We start from the raw sequence: 23,766 nt of genomic DNA, 5'->3' as shown, positions 1-23,766 counted from the left end.
CAAATGAGGCATGAATCATGCAAGAACTAGCTCAAACACATCAATAAAGGTTGAGTTCTCTTACCTAGAGCCTCAATTACAAGTGTAGGACCACAAAGTAACAATCAACCTTCAATTCTCCAAGCAATTCACAAGGTAGAACTCAATTCCTCTCCCTTTCCCTCTCTTGGTCGGTTAAGCTCAAGAAATGAGCTGATGAAATGCTCTAATTGAAGTGTATACAAGGCTCAAGTGTGTGTATTTGAGTGGACCACTAAGGGTGGCAATTCGGTAATTAAGTCCAACTCTTTAATTAGCTTATCTAATCTAATTTAATCATACCTAATCAAATTTCAGATAATTACACCACAAAATCACAAAAATCATGATGATCATTAAACATCAATCAGTTTCTAATTCGGCCGCCGATAAGGCCTTCAATTAGCAGTTTAAACATATAAGTATGAACAGATAATCATACAATCAAACAGATAGAATGCAATTTAACTAACATATACGCAATCAATTCGGTTTCCAGTTTCAGTCAGTCAGTTCAGCACTTTTAATCAGTTCAATTATCAGTCAGTTATCAGTCATTATCAGTCTCGTTTAACAGTAATCGGTGATTATCGGTAATCAATCGGTCATTAATCAGTAAACAGTATGAGGGTTGTTACATTTAGGGAGTAAAGCGACGTCGTACGAAAGAGCACAGACTTGATCAACAGGATTATACGAGAAGGAATATTTCTTGCTCGTATAATTGGCGCCGTCTGTGGGAATCATAGAAAGAACAAAACCTCTTGATCAAAGTTTCTCCTCGCTAGATTAAACGCAATGGCACACAATGAAGATTTGCCACAGTCCACCATTGACGGACAAACCCCAGAGGGAGGCGGAAGGCGCGAAGGTTTGCCTTTCATCCCTCTTATGGCAGATTTGGAGCTCCAATGACAGAACCCCCGAAGGGATGCAAGGGGGAGGCCGGTAACAGCCCCCGTTACTCATCAAGTCCTGATAGGCAGAGGCGGAGGATCGGCCCTCAAGTGTTGGAGGATCGGGTAAAGGAGCAGGACGAGTTAATCAGGAAGATGGCGGCGGACATGGAATTAATGAAACGCTAGATAAAAGGGAAAGGGGTGGCAACAGGAGAGGGCGCAAAGGCAATACGCCTCCTCGCCACTCAGAAGATCGTGGTAGACATACCACGCCATCGCAAGCAGAGAGTAGGAGCCTCAGGACAGGCGACACTCAATCAAGGACTTCCAGAACTCGTTACTTCAAGTCTGAGAGAACGAGATCATTGAGGTCTTACACCGAGAGAAGCACCTATCGGCCCTCACATGCGTTCCAGACATCATCTAGGCAAACGGAATTGCCTAGATCGTCTGACTTACGGACTATGCTTAAGGAAAGGGCACGACGAAAGGAGGATGCTAGGGTACGCGACCTGCACAGAGTTTCAGCCCTTCAGCGGTTGGCTCCTCGGACGCATGGAAGCGTCGAGGTTGGAATGCCAATACCGCACCTTGTCTACGAACCAACAGATAAAGCATTGGTAAGACTACATAGCTCGCCGTTCGTTCCGGCGATAGAGAATGCACCATTACCCTCAGGCTTCATCCAGCTTAAATTTACCACGTACGAAGGGAAAACAGACCCTTACATGCACTTAAGCCACTTTCACCAGGTCATGGCAGTATACCGGCGGAACGAAGCTTTGATGTGCATCCTATTCCCATCTAGCCTTGGCGACCTAGGTTTAACCTGGTTTGAAAGGCTACCAGAAGGCAGCATAGCCTCCTGGACGCAATTAGCGGAGGCGTTCGTAACAAGGTTCAGAACGAACACCAAGACGCCAGTGGAGATCGATCAGTTACTCTCCATTGACATGGGCGACAAGGAAACATTGAGATCCTACAACAGTTGCTATTGGGAGACATTCAACCAGATAGGGGACTGCCCCACCAATCTCGCCATCGCACAATACAAAAGAGGACTTCTAGTTGGAAACAGATTGAGGGATTCAATTACTATGACTCCACCCCTTAAGATGGAAGCCTTGATAGAGAGAGTGCACCAACATATTCAGGTGGAGGAAGATAGCGCCCGTGCCAAAGCAAAATCTGGTGTAACAGCAACACCAGATAAGAAGACTACGGCAAAAATCAACACGATAGAACGTCCAAGCAAGAATGCACGAGGCAGACGAGACAATGAAGAGAACCGAGATAAAAGATGGTTGAGAGTCCGCACTGCCATTACCACGGTATTCAAGAAACTAATCTACCGAATTCTCAGCGAGATACGCGATGAACCTTTCGTTAAATGGCCAGCTAAATTGGGAGAGGCACAGAAGGACTACGACGAGAGATCTCGGTGCACCTTCCATAAAGAAAAGGGGCACCGCACTGAAAACTGCACGCCGTTGAGACAGCATCTGGAGGAGTTAGTGGCAACTGGTCACCTAGACCGGTACATAGAAGGAGGGACACAGCCAGCCCCCTAAAACCATGATCACCCAGACGGAACACCGAATGACACCCCACCTCAAGGCGTGATAAACATAATACATGGGGTGTTTGAACCTGAGCGAGTATGTGAGCTCAGGGGCATGATAAAAAAGGCTGAGCACTTAAGGGAAGTATTAAGTGCGCAACCCACCTTTAAAAAGGGGTAAACAGAAGCCACGAACATCATGTCTTTCTCAGACAAAGACTTGGCAAGGATATATTGCCCTCACAATGATGCACTGGTCATCACACCCCGCGTCATGGATTACGACATCAAACGGATTTTGATCGACCAAGGAAGCTCATACGAGATAATGTAATACGAAACCTTCAAACAACTAAAACTGAAGGATAAAGACCTAGCACCTGCCGTATCTCCCCTGATCGGGTTCAACTCAATGCCAGAGTGGCCAGTCAGCAAGATAATCCTCTCAGTCAGAGCAGGAAGCATGACTAAACAAATGGAATTCTGGGTATTGAAAGTGGCCTCCACTTACAACATAATCTCGGGAAGGACATGGCTGCACGCCATGAGAGCGGTAGCGTCAACCTACCATCAAGTAATGCGGTTCCCCAACGAAGTCGGAGTAATTGAAGAGGTCTATGGAGACCAAATTATGTCCAAGCAATGCTTCATCACAGTAAATGGCAACTGAGCTGCCAAGGAGTTTGTTCAGATGGTGGAAGAACCCGAGAGTAATGAATTGTTTGCAGATGTTGGCAAAGCCGCTGAACAGAAGGCAAAGAAAGACTTGGTACAGGTAAGAATAGATGAAAAGAACCAGACAAGTTCTTTTTGCTTGGCTCATCTATGTCCAGCATTGAGAGAATAGAGGACATGGAATTCTTGACCTCTAACATCGAAGTGTTTGCCTGAACGCCGTATGACATGCCAAGCATTGACCCAAGCTTCATCTGTCACCAATTGAATGTCCACCCAACTGCCAGACCAATTATATAGCGCACTTGCCGATAGGTACTCCACCATGCCGAGATAGTGGCAGAAGAATTAGAAAACCTGCTAGAAGCAGGAGCTATCAGAGAGGTGCACTACCCTAGATGGATCTCCAATACAGTAGTGGTGCCAAAGAAGAATGGAAAATGGCGTGTCTGCGTGGACTACAAAACAGCCAACAAAGCATGCCCAAAGGACAGCTTTCCTCTACCACGGATAGACCAACTCGTAGATCTGACGGTAAGACACAACCGTCTTAGCTTTCTTGATGCGTATAGAGGGTACCATCAGATCACCATGTATGAGCCAGACCAGGAGGTTACATCTTTTTCAACGCCAAGAGGACTATATTGTTACAAGGTCATGCCCTTTGGCCTTAAGAACGCAAGGGCAACATTCCAACGGATGGTCACGAAGATGTTCGAACCATTGTTAGGCAGAACAATGGAAGCCTACATCGACGATATGGTGGTCAAGAGCAAGAATAAGAATGACCATCTTAGGGACCTAGGTGAGATGTTTCAAATCCTGAAAAAGCACAAGCTACACCTTAATGCATCCAAGTGTGCGTTTGGCGTAGGGTCTAGCAAATTCCTAGGCTTCTTGGTGACCAACCGAGGTATAGTAGCAGACCCTTCTCATATCAAAGTAATCCAGGATCTAGAAAGGCCTAACTCAGTAAAAGAAGTACAACATCTCACCGGTATGGCAGCCACGCTAAACCGGTTCATCAGTCGGTCGTCAGACAGATGTCGACCATTTTTTCAAGCATTAAAGGCCAAGTTTGAGTGGGATGAAGAATGTGATCACGCCCTAGGAAGTTTAAAAGAATACATGTCTTCTCCACCACTGCTAGTGACCCTAACACCTGGAGAAGAACTATTTTTGTACCTGGCAGTCTCGCAGCACGCAATCAGCGCAGTGTTGGTCCGAGTGGAAGGAATCCAACATCTGCCCATCTTTTATGTCAGCAAGACATTGCTGGGCGCGGAAACCAGGTACTTACCGTTGGAAAAATCGACTTTAGCCTTGATGATGGCATCAAGGAAATTGTCGCATTACTTCCACGCCCACACAATAATCGTCCTCACGGCTTTTCCATTAAAAGCTTTGTTTGAGAGGGCGAACTTTTCTGAATGAGTCTTGAAGTGGGCAGTCAAGTTGGGACAGTTCGACATCAAGTTCCAATCCAGAACCGTGATAAAAGCCCAAGCCTTGGCAAACTTTGTCGCATAATTCACCCCAGGAAGTCATCATATCTGCCCAGTCGACCTGACTAATACAACCGAACTAGGGTTGGAAGTTGACCCCGGAATAGCGCAACCCCTGGTGCAGGATACCCAGTCAGACCCTAAGGCAGACCACAATAAAGTAAGGAAGGAAGAAACAAACCATACTACACCAAGCCAAGACTCACCAACAAATAAAGGCTTGGTACAATCAGATAGCGAGGGGCAAACAGCAAGCATGGACCTTGAAGAAAACACCAGCAACACTCTTGATCCCAAAGCATCATCTGATCCCTCCACTTGCTGGAAACTGTTCGTTGGAGAGATGTGGAAGCTCTTTGTGGATGGTGCGTCCAACAGGCACGGTGCAGGACTAGGCATAGTCCTTATCTCACCAGATGGCCTAGTGGTGGAGCAAGCAGTCAACCGTGGCTTCCCAGCATCAAACAACGAAGCCGAATATGAAGCACTTCTGGCAGGCTTAAAATCAGCATCCTACATAAAGGCCACCGAGCTAATGGTTTACAGTGACTCACAGCTGGTGGTAAACCAAATATCAAGTGGCTACGAGGCAAAGGATGACAGGATGGCTAAGTACCAAGAGTTAGTCAGAAAAGAGATCAAGAAATTTAAAGTAGTGCGAATAGAGCAGATCGGCAGGGAAGAAAACAGCAGAGTGGACGAACTAGCAGGCTTTGCTTCAATGGCAGATACATCCATCCCTCATCCGTTACTGATTGACTACCTACCAAGACCTAGCATTGAAGAACCCGAAGTAGAAGAGGTATGTTGTGCCGAACTAGGCCCTTCATAGATGGATCCCATCATACTGTTCCTAAAAGACGGCATCTTACCAGAAGAAAAGAAAGAGGCCAACAAAATAAGAGCAAAGTCACAGCGCTTTTGGCTCTCCTCATCAATGGCATTGTACAAGAAATCCTTCACAGGACCTTATCTAAAGTGTGTCCACCCTAGCAAAGTGGAAGCATTTTTGTTCGAAATTCACGAAGGCGTATGCGGAAGCCACCAAGGGGGGAGATCAATAGCTTACAGAGCAATTTCACAGGGATATTGGTGGCCTTACATGCAAGCAGATTTGGAGAAATATGTCAAGAAGTACGAGAAATGTTAGAAGTTCGCACACCAAATACATCAGCCAGCTAGAGAACTCCTACCATTGACAAGCGCATGGCCCTTTGCAATATGGAGCTTGGACATAGTAGGACCACTTCCAACGACACCCGGCAATAGAAAGTTCTTCCTTGCAGCAACAGACTACTTCACAAAGTGGGTGGAGGCAGAAGCATTGGCATCAATCAAGGAGAAGGATGTGAAAAAGTTCATCTGGCAGAATATCATCACTTGGTTCGGCATACAAAAAGCTCTAATATCGGACAACGGTACTCAGTTTGATGGAAAAATCTTTAGAGGCTTTTGTGAAGAGTACAAGATAGAATTCTACAACTCTACACCAGCATACCCCCAAGCAAATGGCCAAGCAGAAGCATCAAACAAAGTTGTCCTGGATGGATTGAAGAAAAGATTAGAGAAAGCAAAGGGCAAGTGGGCTGAGGAGCTTCCCCACGTTTTATGGGCTTACCGTACCACACCTCGGCGGTCTACTGGCAAAACACCCTTTTCCTTAGCCTATGGCATGGAAGCAGTAATCCCACTGGAAGTTGGCCTCCCCACAATTAGAAGTGAAAATTTTGATCCAGACTTAAATGGAGAAGCCATAGCACTGGAGCTCGATCTTGTGGAAGAAAGAAGAGAAAGAGCGCTAGTTCACATTGCCTCGTACCAGCAAGAGTTGTCCAGAAAGTATAACAAAACAGTACATCCAAGACAATTCAAAATCGGAGATTGGGTACTGCGCAAAGTGATGGGAAACATCTTGATACTCGGAGATGGCAAGTTAGGGCCTAATTGGGAAGGACCTTACAAGGTGGTTGGATTAGTAGGAAAAGGGGCATACCACTTAGATGACAAGGACAGCAAAACCATTCCCAGGCCATGGAACACTGCCAATCTCAAACTATTTTATTTTTAGCTTTTCTTTCCAGTATTTGTAATTTTTTCTTTCTCAATAAAACAAGTAGTTTCTTTTCAGTATAAGTTGTTTCCTTCTGTAAAAGATTGTTTTAGTGAGTTAGGAGCACTGTAAGCATAGTTGGCCGGAATAACCAACTTTGCACTCCCTTCAGCTAAGATTAGGATCAGTACTGAAGAAGTTGGCCGGAAAAACCAACACCCCTCTTAAGCCCAAGATAAGGATCCAAGCTGCAGGATGTTTGGTCGGAATAACCAAACACTTTACTCTAAGTTGGCAGGAATAACCCACTTAGAGGTTGGCTGGAAAAACCAACACCTTTCCTAAGCCCAGGATAAGGATCCAGGCTGCAGGACGTTTGGTCGGAATAACCAAACACTTTACTTTAAGTTGGCAGGAATAACCAACTTAGAGGTTGGCTGGAAAAACCAACACCCCTCCTAAGCCCAGGAGCAGAATCCAGGCTGACGTTTGGTCGGAATAACCAAACACTTTACTCTAGGTTGGCAGGAATAACTAACTTAGAGGTTGGCTGGAAAAACCAACACTTGTTATTCTTCAACCAAGATAAGGATCTAGGCTGAAGAGGTTGGCTGAAAAAACCAACACTTATTGTTCTTCAGTCGAGATAAGGATCTAGGCTGAAGAAGTTGGCCGGAAAAACCAACATTTAGTACCCTTCAGCCAGAGTGGTTGGCCGGAAAAACCAACATTTAGTACCCTTCAACCAACATCTAGGCTCTAGGCTGAAGAATGGTTGCCTGAAAAAACCAACGCTTATTGTTCTTTAGCTGAGATAAGGATCAAGGCTAAAGAGATTGGCAGGTATGGTCAGTCAGATTGCAAAGCTAAAACCGAGATATCTACCTCGGTTGGAAAATGTTATACTACATTCAGAATACTTTTGAAAAAGGCAAGCATAAGAATAAACTGAAATAACAGTTGAAAAACAAAAGAAGCTTTCATTGAAGATTCAAATCAAGTACATAGAAGGGGCCTCAGCCCGGTTACAATTTTTTGTCCAAAAGCAAAAAAGAAAAAAAGTACAGAATCAAGCAAAAAGATCATCTAAGTCAGCATCAAGAACAATCTGGTCTTCACCCAGGGGTAGCTCAATGTGGCAAGCACCCCTTGGTTAGGCTCGGTCGAAGGCACCGCATCAGCAGCCAAAGGTGGGATGGAGACCTCTGGAGTGGGGGAGGTAGAATGGCGACCGGACTGAGTGTTGTCTTCTGGAGCCTCATCCTCATCCTCCTCCAGAAATTGTTGTTGAACGGTAGCAGCATACTCCGCCAGTGAGCTCGGTATGAAATATGAAGGAGGATTAAAGACCTCGGTCTCAGGTCCATGACCGAGCTGTGCCACAGCCCCCCTCCACCCGCATTTAAAGAACAGGTCCTTCGCAGCTTCACACTGCTTGATGTACAGGGCTTCACCTTCTTTGAAACCGCGGTCCTCCGTATCCTCCAGCTTCTTCTCGAGCTTTATTATTTCAGCATTCTTTTTTCCTTCAAGCATGGCTAGCTCGCGAAGATATTTATCTTTTATCACGGCCGCAGCCTTTTGCTTGTCTGCTTCAGCCAAGCTAACAAAACCGGTCAGACGACCATTCTCGGTTTGTAGCTCGGCTATCTGCTTCCTGGCCTGTTCTAGCTCGGCGGTTTTTTCGTTGGCCTCTGCCATGGCCTGCCTAGTGGTTTTTCGAAGTTCCAACACTCGCTTGTGAGCGATGTGGTTCTTCTGTATGGCCTGCAAAAGGATGGAAAGAAACTTTTTAGGTACAACCGAACAAAAAGTTGTAAGAATTTGAAAGATAAGCAAGGGAGCTACTTATTAGCACCATGGATTTTGTAGACGAGCGAAGGGCCTTCAGCTCGGTTAGGTGGTCATGGTGCTCCATGTCAGGTGAAAGGCAAACACTCTTGGCCAGATTGAATGCCATTAGGTGGTCTTTTTCAGCGACCACTAAATCAGTATCCCGTATAGCACGGTTCTGAAAAGTGATCTTGGGAGCCCACTTGGAAAAGCTAGCTCGGTCGGAACGCTCCGGTTGTGGGTTCGGTGGAGGGCTTGGCGGAAGGATGGGATCTTCTTCATCAACAAGGCGTGGCTCGGTTGTAGAAGTCCGAGCACGCTTATTGGGACGAGATGATGAGGGTTGATGGGATGGAAGGGCCACCACGATCTCTTGAGTCTGACCGGCTGGTGGTACTTCGGGCTGGTTTATTTTGGCCAGGAGTGCCCTTACAGCTCGTTTCTTGGCCATCTCTTGCTCAGCGGTTAAAGGGATCAATTTGATTTGGGGCAAGTTTGGGTCCGGTTCAAGAGAGGCTTCTAACAAAAAGTCAGTTACCTTGGTCTTTCGTTTGCCACTATATTGGTAGGTCGACTGAAAGTCTAATAGCTCGGTCCAATTTCGGTTTGGATATCGCAGGGCGGCGCGAAGTACATTCAAGTTGGGGTAGCTGTATTGGGACTTGAGAAAGTTCAAATCTACATAAAAGAAGACAACAGTTAGTGCGGTTTAAGATGAGAAAACCGAAGTAAAGAAAGGCATAGAATAAAGCCGAGGTAACTCTACCGGCTACACCCTTGTTCCAATTTATTCTGTCGCCAGGGATCTGGACTTGTTGGTCCTCAAAATTCCCAGATACCCAGAAGAAATCATCGTCGTTCACGTCTTTATCCGGGGTATCCTTTATTATCTTTTCACGCCGGCGTCTTATTCTTAAATAATAGACCCATCCATCTTCAGCGGAGCCTATAAAATATTGATGGAAGAGCTCGGCTAAACCGAGATTAAGGCCAGCCCGGCAGTTTAGCTCGGCAATACCATTTATTATACGGTAAGAATTGATGGAAAGTTGGGTTGGGCAAAGGTTGGTCTGCCTACGGAATTCACAGAGAAGAGGTTGTACGCGGAATCTTAATCCGGTTTCTACTATGGACAGAAGGGTAAAGGGAACGAAGCCGTGTTTTCCCCATATCCAGGTCGGCTAAGGTGAGATGGACATCATCAGGGATGTTATAATCTTTTCGAAATTCGGCCATGGCACCTAGTGAGTTAACTAAGAACCTATACTTTCCCATTTGAGGTTTAAGTTATAAATAAATTGAACAGGAGTATTAGCTCGGTCGAAGTATGATGCTGAGTAGCTCGGTTGAGTGCTCAAAGGAGTGCCTGGGCAACCTAAGTCTGCAAAGTGAAAAACAAAGGTGTTAAGCACAGGTTGCTGGACCGTGCTAAGAGAAACAAAGGCAAGATAAATAAAGTTCTAGCTCGGCTACGTGAGGTGTTACGGGTCTTAACTCAGTTTGAGCAAGGGGCTGTTAGCCCGGTTGAACTTTTAGGACAGCATTCTTAGTTCGGTTTTTAACTATGGGAGCTGGTTTAGCTCCAAGTTTTAGTTCGGTCGGTGGTTAGGGCTTTCTAGCGCGGTATTGCGCAAACTTAATACAGTTAGATATCTCGGCTAAGAAGTAGGGCCTATTAAAACTATGAGTTGGGGTATGAAGTTTTAGTCCGGTTGTTTAGTCCAGCCTGGACCGTACATAGTACAAACGATATCCTAGTTCGGTTAGAGTGTGATTTTGGATCAAAGGAAAACTTGTTTAGATTGTTTATGTATGTAGTGGCTATATTGCAAGGTTTCTTTTTCAGAAGACCCAAAGTTAAGCAAAAATGGAATATGTTTTGAAAAACATACAAATAAACATACTATACATGTGCAAAATTAACATAAAGGAAAAAGATTCGAATCAACTTACCAGTTCAAGGTAAAAACATTGAAGATGGGGGTAGTATCAACAAGAACACGAGCTTCACAGATGGAATGATGAGGAAGAACGAAGGCTCAAAACGAGAGAGAAAGAAGGTGAATAGTGCAAGCGAATTATTCAAAAAAGTAGGGTTTGTTTTGTGGAAAAGGAAGCAAAATGGCGGGACTGTTCAAACTTTTACGAAATACGAAGACGGCGTGACAGCTACGCCAGGCAAATGACAGTTCGTCACGTGTCCTAGGAATGGGAAGCGATTCAGTTTCAGTACGACTGAAGAAACGTTTTGTAACCATACCAATCGGTAGCCCGGCGCCATACTAGCTCGGTGGAAGGGCTAAAGATTTTTTAGCTCGGCTAACAAACAAGTAATCTCTATCATGCTGCGCAGATAGAATTAAAGGGCAATTGAGAGGGTAATTTATATCTAAATTGGGCCGAGCTGGGTAATGGGCCGTTGTGAGCCATAGTAAGAAGGCCTTGAAGTTAGCCCGGTCCGAGAAAACCTTGAAGTTAGTCCGGTCCAAGAGAGCTTTGCAGTTAGCTCGGTCACCATGCTCAGCGTTAGCTCGGTCATAGCATACTGTGGTTAGCTCGGTTGGAATCTTGCTATTTGCTAGCTCGGTCTAAGCATACCATGGGTCGTACAGGAGAAACCGAGGTAAGAGCAGTGAAAGGAATCTACTCTGCGGCTTAGCATAGCCATGCTCACCTCGATCGTATTGGAATCCGACCATGGTAAAACCATCTCACTTGGTTCAAGCAGTGAGAGGAGCGTTGAAGGATAAGCATTATCTTTAAAGAATATGACTCCAAGGAGGATTCTACATGGAGGAGTAAGAGTCCTACTAGGATTGTGCCACGCGAAACCTATAAAAGCTCATAGCATCACCTATGGAGAGGTAACACAATTTTGATTCCCAAATACACAGAACTTTTTGTCTATTTGCCTATTTTGCTGACTTAGGCATCGGAGAGGTATCCGGCACACACCCGCCGGCTAGCTCACGTTTGTATTTTCAAGGAGTAAAGCGACGTCGTACGGAAGAGCACAGACTTGATCAATAGGATTATACGATAAGGAATATTTCTTACTCGTACAATTATTAATAAGACTCTAAATAAAATTATCATACTATTCAGTGTGTTTGGTTTGAGTTTTTTGAATTAAGTTTTTTAAAAACTCAGTTTTTTGATTTTCGTGTTTTTTTGTTTTTAGTGAATATTTTTAAAATTTTAAACATTTTTTTTACTTTTTTAGATACACCTTACTTAGATGCATCTAAAAAGTAAAAAAATTGTAAAAAAATATTTTAAAAATTTAATAAATACATAAAAATATAAAAAATATACTGAATTCTTGTATTTTTTTTGTATTTTTGGTATTTAGTGAATTTTTAAAAGGTTTTTTTCACAATTTTTTTATTTTTTAAGTATATTTATATTAGGTATATCTAAAAAATAAAAAAAAAATTATTTAAAATATTAAAAAAATTTAATAAAAACAAAAAAATACAAAAAATAAGAAAATAAAATTTTTTAAAAAATATTTTTAAAAAAACACAACCAAACAAACTGATTCTTATTTTCATCCGTCTTCCCACTACAATATTTTTCAACCCTCCAGTACGACCCACCAAATTCCTGTAAATAAATAACGACAATGCTACGTAGCTCAAATTTTGTGGCTCAAAAGTGGCTCAAATGGCCAAAACGACGTCGTTTTGAGTACAGAACAACATAAAAATGGCCAAAACGACGTCGTTTTGGCCATTTGAGCCACTTTTGAGCCACAAAATTTGAGCTACGAGACATTTTCCAATAAATAATGATAACGGTGATACTAAAAAAAATTACCAATCATTTCGCACAAAAATACATAACAGTTGTGATTCATACACCCAGTGGGGGTCGACCCCCAGTGAGGTGGCGACCCCCTATTCGCTGAAAACACAAAAAAAAAAAATTGTTTTTTTTGGGTCAATCCCAGAATGACACCTCACTGGGGGTCGACCCCCAATGGGGGTAGGAAGCATTTCTGAAATACATAATATATATAAATAAATAAATAAACAAAAAAAAGTCAGTACATACACAGCCTTTGTACATCACAACCTCAGCCACGATCCAAACGGAGTGTTTTCTGTCTCAGAATTTTGCTGTGCAGACCCACCACATCCAAATCGCATTGAGACACACTGAATTACACTTTTTTTTTTTTTTTTTTTTTTTTGACTTTTATGCTGTGTTTGGTTGAACAATTTAGGAAGAAATTTAGAAAGAAAAAGAGAAAAGATATGTAAAACTATGTAAAATTTAGATATATTTTATTTTCATTTCACCTACCTTTTCTATTTTTCTTTTCAAATTCCTCCTTAAATCACCCAACCAAATACAACATTAATGGGTGGGCAGAGAGTTCAAGGAGGGCGGATCAACGTGAGTGGCAGTTTATAAAAAATAATTTGCCATTTCAACCAAACCGAACCGACCCGCCATTAATTTCATTTCCCCTTCCAGCTAATATATATGTATATATATACATATATATATATATATATATATCTAGGTTTAAGTTCAATTTCAACTATTGGATTAAATTAAGGGGTTGTTTGGAGTGTCCTAAATAAGTGTATTTTTTGTATTTTTGAACTAAAAAATTGAGGAAGAAAATATAAATGTTTGGGTTAACTTTTTGACTTTTTATGGAAAAATGTGTAATAAAAAATTGTAAAAATTAGTTTGTAAGAGAAAATTAGAATTGGGAGTTGTGCAGCCGTAATTGTTGACTTTTAGTAAATAGTGTTAATTTTTTAACTTTTTGAGTAACTTTTTGACTTTTTAGCTTTTTCTGGACTTGTCAAACTTGACCTAAGTGTATTTTTTTATTTTTTATGAAATATAAGTTAGATTTAAAATGATGTGATAGAAATATAATATAATATAATTTAAATAAAATAATATAATTTAAATAGGATCATAATTTTTTTACTCTTGACCTTTTTTAAGATGACAATCCTAGCCTAAATCTATCAAAGTAATGTACAGACTCTCACACACACAATCAATTCTCAATTAAACCTAACTCACAGCCCAATCCATTTCTTTCATTCATGGACTGCTATTCGCCTCCCTTGTTGCTCCTCCTCCTTACCTTGCCGATAGGCGCCACCGCCCGCCATTAGCCTTGCTGCCACCGCCGCTGCTCTTCTCTCGTTGCCGCCGCTCGTTGCTCGTCGCTGCCAGCTTGCCGCTGCTGTTCGCTGGTACATAGCTCTCGCTCTTTATCCTTTTTCGCTTTTTGTCATCGAGACCTGTATCAATGTCTCTGGTTCCAGACATTTTTCTCGAAGCCTTCTTGAATATGGTAGCTCAGAATCTTGGAGAGAGAGAGAGAGAGAAGAGAAGGGTTAGATAATTAAGTGCTCAATCCAACTAATAAAAATATACATTAATCACCTTCCCCAACCTCCAATTATTGGGTCCTTGAATGGAATAGTTGGTCAATACTCCACTTATTTTTTGGAATCCAATTGTCTGTGCTCAATATTATTTTGTTGTATTGGCCTTTTTTTTCTTTTTTTAATAATGATTTTGATGATAGTTTTTTTGTTATTTATTTATGTTCAATTGTTATTGTATAATTTGTTTGAATTGTTGAATTTTTATTTCACTAGTTTGTCAATATTTAATGCTAGATTAGATGAATGAACATCTATTTTAATTTTGACTATTTTAGTTAATTTATAAATTAGATCTTTTTACTCTTTCATTCAAATTTTGTAATTTCAATTATGTTTTTTTATAAACTGCTAATCCGGCCAAACCGTCAAGTCAAATCCCTCATTATTTATCAACCGAATTGCCGGTTTTTGATAAGAAAAATGGTAATTTCTAATAACATTTTTATCAATCCGCACCTGCCGTACGGTTTCTATTTTACGTCCAAAAGGCACTGACTCGCACCGTGCACACCCCTACTCATCGACACCTCCAAGACCCAAAACTCTGATTTCCCAAATCGGAAAAACCCAAAACTCTGATTTCCCTCACATTCCCGGTACGTCTTATATCATTCTTTAGCCCTATTTGATTTGTTATATGATGATAGCACTGTCATAGCATTCAATATCACAATAATATATGTCTGCTAATGTCTACTTTTGTGTTTCTTGTTATCTTATTTTGCTTAGTAGATTGAGATTTTTTAATTTACTCATTATTGATACTTGTTTCCTATTATTATTGTCCAATTTGTAAGCTTTTCATTTTGTCTTTATCAAAAGCATTCAACTTCTTGGGTGAATCTCTTTATTGCCAGTAATACTTTGTTCAAGCAAATTGGGGGTGATTCCATGGAAGTCTTGGTTAATCTTTTTTGTGATGTGTTAATCTTGACTGATGTTTATGTTAGTTGTGGGCAATAGGATCTCAGTAGAATTCGGGTAAAAACTATAATAAAATATTTCAGATCTGACATTATTGTGTTGTAGGATTGAAAAAAATTTGAAATCCAATTGGGACGGTTGCGTCTGATGGAAACAAAATCTTTTGGATCTATTTATTTATTTATTTATTTATTTTTGTGTGGCTGATTTTGTATGAATTTTTTTTTTTTCCTCCTTTTGTTGCTATCAATGCTCAGAAATGGGAGACGAGGAAATCTGCTCCCTGTTGAGGGGTGGGGATGGTAGCCTAAAAAATTTCCCGTCGGGGATTGGGTTGGGAGCAGGGGGACATAAGTTACTGAGGGATCAAGGACAAGGAAAACAAAATCCACCCGTCTCGGCTCATTGCCATCCATAGTGATGGTGGTTGCTTTTGTAATGCATTGGTCATTAGGAAATTCACAAGCTCGATTGTTCTTTTTTTTATTTTTTGCAGTGTATCAATATTATACTAACTAAAGTTCATTTTATTTACATGATAATAAAATTATGTAGACAGATGAGACAATTAAAACATTTCACCCTCCGGAGAATCGGGACGTAGGGAGAGCTCGAGATGAACAAGTCCACACACAACTTGAAAGAGAGACTTAAAGAAGAGAGTGTGCAATAGAGGACGAGAGGCAGGGGAGAGATGATGGAAGCCTCCATGTTTGGAAAGCCAGTAGTGAGAGATGGTACGAGGGAGTAAAGAAAATCAGTATATGAGAGATAGAGAGAGAGAGGATTATTCTTCTTTTAAAATGTTGGAGATAGTTATGATATTCTTCTTTTATTTTTTTTATAACTATTTCTTTTTTTTTAATGTTTTCCCCTAATAGTTTTTAATATTATAGAAATACTATTCTTATATATTTCCTCCAGGGTTTACAGGTTAATAAACAGCGACCCCCCCCCCCTCCTATCTATCTCTCTCTCTCTCTCTCTCTCTCACACACACACACACACACACACACACACACACACACACACACACACACACACACACCCTGCATAGGACCACTCAAGTATTCATCACCAAGCATAACCAGATCTTTTCATTGCTGATCAGTGTGATAAGATACCTGCTTCTGCCAATTGTGAACCTGCAAAACAATGGCCGATGCTTTACCTCTACATAGTCGTTTGACTCATGCTGTGCAAGTCCTGGTTACTGCCAAGCAAAAAATCTGCTATAAAGGGCATCAAGATAGCACACACTGACAATTTCATGTTAGAAGGCTCTTTAGTTATTTGTCAGGCTACATGTAGTTGGAAAAAAGATGCAGTATGGGCAAGATCTAAGCCTTCAATTGACAAATCTATGTGAATTGTTTGTTGAAATTTTAGATATCAATATTCATGGAGTATCTCTTTGCACTCAAATTTGTTCTTGTTTTTTAATGAATTATAGTGGTGAAACTGTTTTACCATATGTATTTATGGGTCTTTGGCTAGACCCATATTTATTTCTTTTGAGGCTCATTCCAATTCTAGAATCCAATCTCGACACAGTTTTTTGAGACTACTACTAGTCTTTTGTGTGACTATCATGGAGTTGACTCAATACTTTGTTTTCTGAATATTTGGCACCTACAAAATAACAAGTTTTTTGATTTTGAAAAGTAGAGAGCAACTATATGCTTTTCTATCTTTTAATAATTGGGTTTTTATTTTTATTTTATTCCGTTTGTGATTTAGTGTTATAATAATTTTTGACATTCTGCTTGTGCCGAGCTGCAGTAGAAGGCAAAAGGGTAATAGATTGCTTTTTCTTTCTGCTCAAGAATATACTACCGAAAAGCAATTTAGAAGCAAAGTTGATGAGAAAGATCCAATGGTAGGCTCTACTGGACCAAAAAAGCTTTCTGGGATGCAGAAGCAAGTACTTGGTCTATACAGAGGGTTTTTGCGAGCAGCACGCACCAAATCCCCTGAAGATCGACATCAAATTGAATCAGTTGTGACAGCTGAGTTTCGTCGCAATTCAGCATTAGTTGAACGTAAGAATTTCCTCTATATTGAATACTTGCTTCGGCGTGGTAAGAAACAGCTTCAACAGCTTCAGAGCCCAGATACTGTTGGGTTATCACACTTGAATGTAGGTTTCTCGCAAACTAAGAAATCATAGTAAGCCAAGAAAATATTTTAGTGACTGGATTTTTTGTGCAATTTTTGTTGGTAAATTGTTGAGAGAGGGCCAAATAAAAATTCTTCCTTTCTAATAAAAATAGTAGTAGTTTATCATTTTCAGTATCTGAATCGTTTTAGTTTTTATCAGTTGATAGGTTGGTTGTTCAGAGTTGATTTGAATTGTTTATTCATCTTTCTTTTTTTTATGATGTTGTTCAATGATAAGAACTCCCAACTATAATAATAAGAAAGGTTAATTACACTAGGACTCTAAATTATTAGCAACTGTCATATTTATGCTTCTATACATTTAGACTTTTTAACTATAAAATTGCATTTTAGTGGTGTTTGTACTGTATTTATAGTTGATGGATCAAAATTTGCGGGTTGATAGATGAGAGAATAAAGTGTTATTTGTTAATAATTAAAGAATTTTGTGTAATTATTAATGCTATTAAGAAAGAGGAAATAAAGTGACATTTGTTAATAATTAAAAAAAAAAATTGTGTAATAATTAATGCTATTTAGAAAGAGGAAGTCGATATCCTTTGAAGCAAGTCAAATCAAATGTTTTTCATCGAATTTTAAACAGTATTGCAAATAATTTTCTATTGCCTTTGAAGCAAGTCGTAAATTTTGCAACTATAGTATTGTAATGACTAAAAATTACTATCTTTCGTTTAACTTTCAGAATCAGTTTTCTGATTTTTTTTTTTTTTAAATAGAGATTAATTTGATAAAAATAAATATTAAAAAATAAATTTTAAATTATTCTTACCAAAAATCATATGAGAATTTTTATTTATTTATTTATACCAAACTAGTTTCTACTTTTTTTGGAAATTAAAAAAAAAAAAAAACAAACAAACAAAACAGAAAACAGGGTAATAACATTTTCTGTCACACTATTTTGAACTTAAATTATCATATGCAATGATTACCAGCTTGTGTCCTTTATATTTTTTTGCTCCTTGAAATGGGAAAAAGGATCAATCTAATTCCTCAAATAAATAATATACAGAAGTCCTAATTTATTTCACTGGTTGACAATTTTTTAAAATTGAGCTCTTCAAAAGACAGTTATTCAAAAGAATTGGAGCACATCTTCATTCACTACAATAGCTTGCTTTATCAAACACAATAAACTTGGCTTACCACATAGCAATAGAAATCAAATTGCTAATTTGAAAGAGTTTGTGCCATGCTAACTAGCAACCACCACAAAATCAAATATCATTTCAACAACGATACCAATGTCCAACAAGTGCTGGATTGAATCTGAGTGAGAGAGAGAGAGAGAGAGAGAGAGAGAGAGTAGCATCATGATTATTTATTTCGGTAGCATATCATAGATGATAAAAATCAATAAAAATTAACAGTACCTATTTCATTTGGTTAATTATTAGATACATTTGAATAATTACATGCAGTAACAACACCTGTTGATTGTTCAATCTAAATCGTTATTGTTCTATGCTCCAATTCCCTGACGAAGCCATGAGCCAGTCTCTATTCATCAGTATCTTTAACAGCATCCTGCATAATAAAGAAACAAGAAAATAAGATCCTCCACAGTAATTTTCATGGAGAAACCAAAAAGCCCCCAGTCTCTGGCTTCTTGAACTGTTTCGATGTTAAAGCAGTAGTACAGAAAATAATAATAGTTGAAGTGTAAATATAAAGAAAATGCTGGAGGAGACATTACCTTAGCTAGCTTTGTAACATAAGTTGCAGCCAGTGCTGTTGCCAATAGTCCAAGCCCGAGTGTAAGTAGCTGATTGTTTCCTCCAGATAAACCCACACCAGATTCTTCTTGCTGTAACATCCCAAATTTCAATACAATAAAAATAAGCTAAAGAACTTAAAAGTAACATCTCAAAAAGTAATAATTTTAAATAATTGCATTTATAACATTTATGTATTAAAGTCAAGCTCAGTCCAATAGCACAATGACATGTACTCATCACTTAATCACAAACAATATTGATTCAAATGCTTGGCTTTCCGGTGGTCCTCAGATACTTAGGAAAGCAATATAATACAGTTGGCATTCTATGATGGATCAATTTTTTTTTTATACAACGGTTATTAGACCAGCAATGTTGTATAGGACAAAATGTTGAGCAACTAAGAAACAACATGTAGATGAAATGAGTGTTGTTGAGATGAAAATGCTAAGGTGGATGGTTTGATCATATACAACGGAGACTAATAGAGATGGCTTGATCATATACAACGGAGACTAATAGAGATAGTAGTGAAGAGATGCGATACAATTACAGCAAATGGGAATGTTAAGGGAAAGGACAAACCAAAATTGACGTGAGTTCGTGTAGTAAATAAATATATGAATCGCTTTGTTTTGATTAACCAAATAGCCCTTAATAGAGTCGAGTGAAGAAGAAGGATTCATATAACTAATCCTATTTTATGAGACTTAAGGCTTGGTTTGGTTTATGAAGACGTACGTTTAGATTGTTTAATCATTTTTAGTTACACATTAATAATACACAATTCTTTCAATCTTGAAACTATGAGGAATCAACCTGGGAACAAGCAATACATATCCAATTATTAGAAACTTCGTGGAGCTATATGGAGATTTAGGAAATGCGATCAACCACTCGAGGACCATTTCCTAGGAACATATTTTACCTTACTACTGTATTGACCGGGGGGTCGATGGGTCACTAGGGAGTGGAAGCACACATCAAGTGGACTGCCTTTGAGTCACGCATCAATTTATGGAGTGTAAGCAAATGCAACTTTTTACCTTAAAACCACCTTTTAACTTTTTTAAGGAATTAACTCACACCACCTTACTAGTACATACAAAGTTCCAAAACCAACAATTGCCCATAACATACCAAGTCAAAAACTGAGGGATCCAAATCTGACTGTCAAAGTCACAACATTGTACCTCCAGCGCTTGCTACGCACAAGTCCAGTGACATATGATCCATTTTTGGGTTCCTAACCCAAAGGATACAGCCATCCTACCCAGTGCGGGTTTTCAAGTTCACAACGACAGACAAACTCGTTGTACCCTCTTTACTTTCCAGGGTCACATAATAGCACTTCTTCTATGCATTACAGTAAACTCAACAAAATTTCCCCAACAAGAAAAACAATAGGTACTGTTCGGATATAATCAGAAATTTAAAAGAAATAAATTTATAATATAAGGAAAAAGCAATAACAAACTCACAATCATTGCTCGCCCAAATGCGCCAGCACTAACATAAGCCCAGGTTCCTGGTAGCATTCCCAGCCAACTGCATGAGAAATCTTGGTTACAATTTTTGTATTTAAAGCAGAAGAGATTAGAAATGGACTTGGAATTTTGAGTGTAAACTACAGTGTTCCGCGTGTGAGTAACTTTTTGGTTTATATACGAATCCAGACACCTCATATCAATCATTCAGCCAGAGGCCAATCTCTGAATTTTGATCTTGCAGCAGATTTTGGGATGTCATTTAAGTAATATTAATTTTTCACAGTTGATACTGGCTAGATCACACAAAGTATCTTATACTTCAGAAGAATGATCTAAAATTCTGGATTTTGGACTCATTTCAATGTTGAAGAACACAAAAATTAAATAGCAAAATTAAAACCTTCCTTAATAAGTTGAATTAGTAAGTAGTACTTCACTTATTGGAAGGGGAAGAACAACAAAAAAAGAAAAAGCAGAAGCAGAAGCAGAAGCAGAATGTAACATAGTTGAACAACTAGATTTAGATGTGGAAATACTTTTACATATAAAAGTTTATATTTTTGTTCAACATCAGGCATGTCGATCTTGAATAAATATCATTCCAAGGGTAAAGGCATCCTAAAATACTTTAGATACCAATTAATAAAATACACAAACATTAAATCACTGAAATTGGTTACAACAATTAAAAGGCAAACCAATTAATAATATAAGCAACGCAGAAACCAATATTATATAACACAAATGTATTGAATAAACAAGAAGCAAACCTTCCCAACACGTATGGAACAAACTTCACAGATGTAAGTCCATACAAATAGTTTCCAATAGAAAAAGGAAGCAAAGGGCTCAAACGGAGAAAAGTAACAACACCAAAACCATTTTCTCCAATTGCCTTGTCAATCGCAAGAAATTTTTTGTTTCCTTCCACTAATTTAAGAATGCGATCACGGGCAAAATATCTGGCAATTAGAAAAGCAACACTTGCAGCCACCTGAAAGGGTAAAAAGACACAAGTTCATGTACCCAATTGCCTAGGCTGTTTTCTTGTAAAATGGAAATACTTCAACTTACTGTTCCACTGATAGAGACAATGATAGTGCCAGTAATAGAACCAAATAGGAGACCAGCTGACATGGTCAATGGGATAGCTGGTATTGCAAGGATCTAGGATAACATATCAGTCAAAGTATCAGTAAAGTTGCATAAAATAATTAAACAACTTCATTCTATACATGAATTATGATCGGAACTATGCAAATGTTGTATATTGTTTCAAGAGAAATGGCAGCGAGGATAGGTATTCAAAGGGACTATTCATAGAAATCTGAGAGAATTCTTGGTTTATAGCATTCATATGCAGATCTGCTGAGTATTTGTGACTTGAAATAAAAAAGATAAATGGACCAACATTCAACCGCTGACGGCTTGTTGTGTGAGGAATGGAACCACAAAACATTTGCTATTTTTAAAATGCAGAACCTAAAGTATAGCATGTTGAACATCAATGAGAGGCTAATAATTAGCCTTGTAAACGTGTTAGGCTTCAGAAGGAGAGCAAGCACTTACTTCTAATCCAGCATAAACCACTATAAATAAGGCATATCCAGCTGGTCCATAACCTGTTCATTAACAGAAACTCAATTTATAATATATATATATATATATATTTTTAAATAAAGTGCAGAAACTTTATAGAGAAAAAAAACTTTGGTGGACTATTGCAACTACAGATTCTATTTTAATTTAAAGATTCCTACATCTCATTCGAAAGTGTGTCAGTTGGAATAGATGGGTTTTGCTTTAGTCTAGAACGATGATTCAAACATTGTAAAAATTCCACTGAGATGTTTGAACATGGTGAGATTTGTCCTGAAGGATTGCTGAGTTCTTGGTGATCTCAGTGGTTTGAATCTATTGCGAGTGACAGTGAGGATTGGTTCCTTGGGTTAACTCTCATTCATATAAATTTAGGACATATGCATTAATCGATTGCTCACCTTCATTGGAGTTGACGTTGCTAGTGAAGATCAGGAAAGGAAATGTGAAGATCAACAACACAAATGAGTTTGAGGATCAACTTCAAAATTGTTTATAGTATTTTCCTGAGATTTGGTTTTCCACAGCATCTCCAACGGTAATAGGCATTTTACCTATCTAAATATTACTATAAAGTATATATTTTATTTTGCCTATCAACTATTTCATATTTCTACTCCAACCATGCTCTTTATTTTAGCTATTTATCTAAATACTATTAATTTTAGAAAATGCCACATCAGCAACAAAGATGGAGGGAAATGATCCTAATGATTAAACTCATTTTGCCTAGCCTTGAAAGCTAGCTACATGTAGCTAGTGAATATGAGTTGAGCTAAAATGCCTAATCATATGCCTAGTGCATTGGAGTTGAAAAAAATGAGTTATACTAGGCATTTTAACTAACAAGCATTATATGCCTAGTGGGTTGGAGATGCTCTAATCTTGTTCTCTCTCTTTGTGATTGGTTGCATATTTATATCCCGTCCTAATTAATTGAATCAATCTGAATTAAATTTGATGGATTCAAATAGTCCAATGATGTCTTGTGATTTCCCTAAAACAAATTTAAAATTTTCTTGGGCGTGTAAGTATTAACCCTTGATGGGTTTCAAATATAAAGAAATAGCGTTCAACATAACCAAAACTTCTGGTACCCATAAACAATTTTACACCAATTTAAAAAAATTAAAAGAAGGTATGATATTAAACCCAAATTTCCAATAGCAATACATACAAAATCTAGGCCATAATTCTAAAGAATTTTGAAATGGGTATGGCATTCTTGAGAAATTACCTTCAATGAAACCCGAAAACTGGGTTAAGAAGGCATTGATCTGATCCTTGTAGATGAACCCAACCGTGACAAACCCACCAACAACACCCACAAGCAAGAAACCAGCCAAAAGGGTTCCTTTAATAGCAGTCTCAGCTTCCAACCCACCTTCTTCTTCTTCATCACCATCATTGTTTGGTTTCAGATTCAACAGCGTCCTGGGGCTCTGTGGGGGGGTTTTAGGAATACCCTTTTGGAGGGTCTTTCGTTTCTTCGTTTCGTTAAGGGAAGAGAATGGCTTCAAGAAGCTGAAGCGCCTGGGCTTGAAATTATTGAAAAGAAATGATGAAGAAGAAGAAGAAGGAGAGAGAGAGAAGTGGAAGTTTGGTATGATGAGAGGTTGCAGAGGTGGAGAGGAGAGGCATTGTAGCCTAAGTGGTGGGTTGTGCATTTTAAACAGTGTTGGATAAATGCTCTGCCTTTTTCAAGTGTTGGTTAGGTAGTCTTGGGCGAAACTACCACTGAATTTGGGGCTATTTGGTGATAATGAGAAATTGCAGGTGTGCTTGGTGTGGTTTTTGGAGATAAATTTTTAAAAAAATTTTAGACAGAGAGTTTAGAATTTTTTTTATTTGTTTAGTTGTATATTTTGAGATCAAAGAAATATTTCC

At 39.2% G+C, this 23,766-nt stretch overlaps 1 protein-coding gene and 1 non-coding gene across 2 annotated transcripts; one reads left to right on the top strand and one right to left on the bottom strand.

The window, feature by feature from the left end:
• Positions 1-13,501: 13,501 nt before the first annotated feature.
• On the top strand, positions 13,502-17,186 carry LOC114263942 (uncharacterized). Its single transcript, XR_014347557.1, has 2 exons — positions 13,502-13,769; positions 16,674-17,186. It is a non-coding gene; the product is annotated as an uncharacterized LOC114263942 (transcript).
• Positions 17,187-18,386: 1,200 nt separating this feature from the next.
• LOC114263937 (uncharacterized) lies at positions 18,387-23,766 on the bottom strand. The gene is made up of 7 exons (XM_028204517.2): positions 23,117-23,766; positions 21,850-21,902; positions 21,355-21,447; positions 21,051-21,274; positions 20,272-20,338; positions 18,769-18,879; positions 18,387-18,599 (listed from the first exon to the last, which is right to left on the bottom strand). Exons 1-7 carry the CDS (start codon positions 23,544-23,546, stop codon positions 18,573-18,575), a joined length of 1,005 nt encoding a protein of 334 aa, XP_028060318.2. The 5' UTR covers positions 23,547-23,766; the 3' UTR covers positions 18,387-18,572.

Source organism: Camellia sinensis, chromosome 12 (genome assembly GCF_055761805.1).
Source record: "Camellia sinensis isolate YWXY chromosome 12, ASM5576180v1, whole genome shotgun sequence".
NCBI classification, from domain to species: Eukaryota; Viridiplantae; Streptophyta; class Magnoliopsida; order Ericales; family Theaceae; genus Camellia; species Camellia sinensis.
The sequence above is the reverse complement of the archived record's forward strand: the minus strand, read 5'-3'. Positions and strand labels throughout refer to the sequence as shown.